Below are 4,895 nucleotides of genomic sequence, written 5' to 3' on the forward strand. Positions count from 1 at the left end.
AGATTTGTTCTATAATGTGGATCTACTTGTGAATTTATTATTATTTTTTAATGAAATCAATCCATGTCATATTCATTTCTTCAAATATTTTAAGATGGCATAGAACTTATAGATGATTAGAAATGAATTTAAGTTAAAATAACAAGTTAAAGTTAAAACTAAGGGTTCAAAATAAAAAAGACATACTATTAGTTTTAAAAATTTAAATAGATTCAAAATTAAAAAAATGCAATATAAAGAAATTTGTTTTTAGTTATTTTTTATTTTTATTAATTAAAATCTTCCTATTTTATTTTTATAAGATATTTTGTACAAGCAATCTTCAATTTAAAGTTTATTAAGATGGATGTTTTTTTTAATATGTTGAATGACAATACAATCAGAGATACTACGTAGACAATATGTCACATTTATCACCAAAACATTGATCTTTTCCCACTTAAATTTAAAATATTAAAAAAAAATACAAACTTAAGTAAGAAGAATCGTTACAGCATAATCTTATTCCCACGACAGTTTGTCGTGTCGGCTGCAAATTTTATTGTTGACAATGCACAAACCAATCTTGAAATTACAAGATTTAACAATAACAATGATGAAATCCATTTAACATTTAGGCAGATCAGAAGGAGGCGGCGGCAATTTGTCAGAACTCCCGGGCCCATCCTCGGTAAGAAACACCATATCAAACCCAAGTGAAGAATGAGATTCAAAATGGCAATGCGCTAACCAGACTCCTGCAATTCAAAACACCAAACAATTTAGAACTGAAACATTTTGAAATCTTAAAACCATTAAAACACAAGATATTCAAAAAGAACACGTAAAAGCAAGCTCACCTGGATTGTTGGCCACGAATCTAATGGCGGCCCAGCCACCAGTAGGAACAGCAACGGTATTCAACATCTGAGGATTCACAAGATTGAAGTTTTGAGGATCCGTGTTGGGATCATAGTTACCAAATCCCTGACCCACCAGATGAAAATCATGGCCGTGAATGTGAATTGGATGGCTGATGAAAGTAACACTCCCGGTATTCTGAAATACAATCTGAACGCTGCTGTTGAACTTCAAAACCTTAACTTTTGTACCCAATTCAGGGCTCCAAAGACCCAGCGGCACAGTTCCAGTGTAATTGAATGCCTGGGGAGGATTACTTGGAAAATCTCTGGTAAAAACTCCATTGATGCCATTGTAATAAGCTTGCAATATGGCAATGTCGGGAAAAACAAAAGAGATGTTGTTGAAGCTGCCAACTGGTCTTACACCATTTATATCTGTGCATGAATTGTCAGTGCAAGCAACGAGCCCCAATCCCTCTGTAATCAGCATTTCTTCGTCTACTTTCTGAGGGACTAGTGAGGAATTGAGGCTTCTGAGGGATGATGTGAAGTTGAAGGCCGTGGGAGTGTCGTTGAATGCCGGAAATGTGGGAAAAACAGGGGAAGATGTGTTTGTCTTGCCTTTGTATTGAAGAATAGCTGTTGCGGAGGTGTTTAAGAAGGGTGATCCAACAGATTGGCTCATATAAACTATTGTTCCGATGTAGTATTGTCCTGACTGCTGATCAGCTGTAATGAGTACGTCCATGGTGTTTCCTGGGTTTATGAGGAGGACATCTGTTGTGTATGGTTTCACATACAAGGCATCCACTGCTACCACTGTCATCTTGTGTTGGGCTATCTTGAAGAAGGACCCACGAACCATGCCGGCGTTTACAATCCTCAGCAGGTACCTCTTTCCCTTCTGGACCATTATACGTATTGTATCTGCACCCATCCAATTCATTCATTCATTCATTCATTCATTAGCAGATATGATTTTTAAAAATAGAGTATCATGATAGTTTAGAGCAGGTATGATTAGTCACAGACCATTGGCAGAGCAAGGGAAGAAATCTCCTGGCTGGCTGTTGATGGTGTATGCATCGGAGTCATTTGGAGTAGTTCCTTTTGCAAGTGCATCTGCTATGACATCTTCCACATTTGAATTCCACCATTCCCCTGTAGACACCATAGATAAACCATTTTAATTAGGTCATACTTCAACATTCAATAAACCACTTTTAGTTCAAATTTCAACATTGAAAAGGAACATTCACAATAATATTCAGGAGACTTTGTTGAAAGCTGTAGTCTGAAATGATTGGAACAGTTATATGATACGAGATCTCTTATATTATTTCTTATCATTTATTATGTTGGCACGGTCAAATGGAACCAAAAAAAAATGAAGACCAAAAAAATATGGCTTTTAACAAAGTAAAGCTTTTAGATAGAGAACTAAAAGAGATTTAGATAGAAGAAAGGGATGATGTTTATTTAGAGATGATCAAATGTACTTATTATGTATTCATTAACTAAATGAAAATACATCATTAAAAAAGTAACTTTTGATATCTACATGGACAATATGAAAAGAAAACACCTACCCAAAATGATAGGAAACTCAGCAGCCGGTTTAGGAAAAGGGTAAGCCTTTCCACGCCGGGGTTTTATGACCAAAGCTCCATGCACTGTGGCTCTCAAGTACGTAATATGTGCATGCCACCACAACGTCCCTTCTTGTTCTGTGATTGTAAAGTTGTATGTAAACTTATTCCCCGGTGTAATGGGACATTGTGTTATGTACGAAGGTCCATCTGCCCAGCATGATTTCAACTGCTTTACACCATGCCTGCAATAATCACAAATTATTAAATCTCAACGCAAGGTCTGTCTAATATTCATAAAAATAATAATAATGAGGACATGGGTAGTACAATTTGGAGCATAGTATTTTATAATTACCAGTGAAGAGTCACATTATAGGGTCCGTTGTTGTTCACATCAACGACAAGATTATCACCTTCATGAACATATATAGTGGGGCCAGGAAACTTTCCATTCACTGTCACAATTGTTTGTGTGTTGCACAATCTAGTCACATTTTGTGTTCCAATCTATAACACAATGTAAACAAGATGATTAAATTAAACCCATGCATATCTTATGATTCCAAATGTTGATAACCAAAAGAAATTGTACAAAGTTAAATTCACGCCCAACTCTATCTTTCAACCTATCATAGACATAGATTCAATTCAATCTCTCAATCTATTGTAGTCATTAATAAATCTATAAAAGTAATCAACATGGCTAAAATATAAGAAAATTTTGATGAAAAATATGCTCACGGTGAAGTTATGGCGGACAAGAGCTGCAGAAGCCATCCATGGTGCTATCAAAGTTAAACAAACAAGGAAAAATGCCAACTTCAGAACACATGAGGAGTTCCCTTCCATTGTTATTACTAATTTTCTTTCTTGTGAGCCAAGTTAAAGCTTTGAAGGTATTGAAGAGTTAAGAGAAGAGGAAGTTATTTATAGAGGAAGAATGAGAAATACAATGGGTGGGCACCGTCAGATTGAGTGGAAACACGGTATTTGTTATCGGCACAAAAACGCGCGTTGAAAATTTCTCATTAGATTATCACAACTAAGAGATTTGGGTAGGTACATGTTTGAATATAAGAAGTAATATTTGTGTGTGTTTGCAATTCTTTTCTTATTTATTTAACTCGCTTTACTGCAATTCAATGCATTAATGGGAAGTGATGGCGTATCTGCTTAGAGTTTTTCCTTTGAAAGTTCTTCAATCTTGACTTTCATATTTGTTTCGAAGAAGTTGATGTCCTTAGAACATGCGTTCCACGTAGTTAGGTTCTATCTTAACTTCTCGAAGGTTAGATCTCTTCCAATATTTGACCTCTCTATGTATTTTTTTAATCTGATATAATGGTATGATTTTTCAAAACTTTGACGATAGATTAGAACCTTCCAATTTATTAGCGAATGAAGATTGTTTAGCCTAATATCTCATTTAGTGCATTCATTGGAATTCAACTATATCACTTTATATTATTGTGTTATTCAATAATATTTGAAATTTGACTTTCAATATCATTAGAATTATTTATTGAAAGTTTAGAAATGAGAGTGTTGGCATTAATCTTGCTAAGAATATACATGTTAGGACGTTAAGACCTTATGATATTTATGGGATTTCATTTGATTAATATAAAATTAATTTCAACAATGAAAAGTAGTAGTTAATTTCAGTGTGAAACTTCAATAAAAGATGGTTTGAATAAATGTAATATCCATTCTTTGTTGTCATTGTTAAGTTCTATCTGATTTATTTGTGGACATGTTAACCCTTAACTGACTTGTCTGTGCATCCCTGCATCTGTAGTATGGGAAATTTGGTGGGAAAGAAATAAGAGAATTTTTAAACAGACATCATCTCAAATCCCTCAATTTTTGGAAGGATTAGAGAGATCAATTGTTGAGCTTGTTAATGCTTCAGTAAGTAAATATAAGGGTAAACATGTTTTTTTCACCTTGGGATGGCCATGTTATTCATCAATGGAAGGGTTTACTTTTTACTCATCTTCCTTCTCCATTGTGTCCATCCAAGAATTCCACTTATCTGAGCACAAACCAAGTGGATTCTTTCAAGTGAGGGTTATTTCAAACTCAAATTTGATGGGGCCTCTAGAGGAAATCCAAGCAACGTTGGCTATGGCATAGTCATTAGAGATTTTTAAGGTCGTGATTGTAGCAAAATCATCTTCTCTCCCTCAATGTACTAATAACAAAGTTGAGGCCTTGGCCTTGCTTTTTGGTTTGGAACTTGCAAAATCACTTTCTATATCTAAGTTACATGTTGAAGGGGATTCATCCATTATTATTAATGTGTTTATTAAATGTCATGTGTATAATTGGTCCATACATATAATATATTATATCAAGTATGGTCTCTTCTTGATTCAATATCTGAATGTTACATCATGCATACTTATAGAGAAGACAATCTTTTAGCTGATTGTCTGGCTAATTTCAATATTGGCAGGGT

The 4,895-nt window shown here is 34.5% G+C and overlaps 1 protein-coding gene across 1 annotated transcript; it reads right to left on the reverse strand.

Annotated features, from left to right (window-relative positions):
• Positions 1-409: 409 nt before the first annotated feature.
• Positions 410-3,343, reverse strand: LOC149568839 (laccase-12-like). The gene is made up of 6 exons (XM_089821714.1): positions 3,176-3,343; positions 2,790-2,941; positions 2,432-2,676; positions 1,875-2,003; positions 840-1,769; positions 410-737 (listed from the first exon to the last, which is right to left on the reverse strand). The coding sequence occupies exons 1-6, from the start codon at positions 3,281-3,283 to the stop codon at positions 607-609; spliced, it is 1,695 nt and encodes a 564-aa protein (XP_089677840.1). The 5' UTR covers positions 3,284-3,343; the 3' UTR covers positions 410-606.
• Between the last annotated feature and the right edge of the window lie 1,552 nt (positions 3,344-4,895).

Source organism: Cupressus sempervirens, chromosome 3 (assembly GCF_028749045.1).
Source record: "Cupressus sempervirens isolate cs-2001-9-10 chromosome 3, ASM2874904v1, whole genome shotgun sequence".
NCBI classification, from domain to species: Eukaryota; Viridiplantae; Streptophyta; class Pinopsida; order Cupressales; family Cupressaceae; genus Cupressus; species Cupressus sempervirens.

What these genes read in the sequence shown, in the direction of transcription:
- LOC149568839 (XM_089821714.1), bottom strand. Translation starts at nt 3,283, where the DNA reads ATGGAAGGGAACTCCTCATGTGTTCTGAAGTTGGCATTTTTCCTTGTT. An exon ending in TGAGTTTCCTATCATTTTGG is followed by an intron (nt 2,004 to 2,431) that starts GTAGGTGTTTTC and finishes TGGTGTCTACAG; the next exon opens with GGGAATGGTGGAATTCAAAT. An exon ending in ATTCGTGGCCAACAATCCAG is followed by an intron (nt 738 to 839) that starts GTGAGCTTGCTT and finishes TTTGAATTGCAG; the next exon opens with GAGTCTGGTTAGCGCATTGC.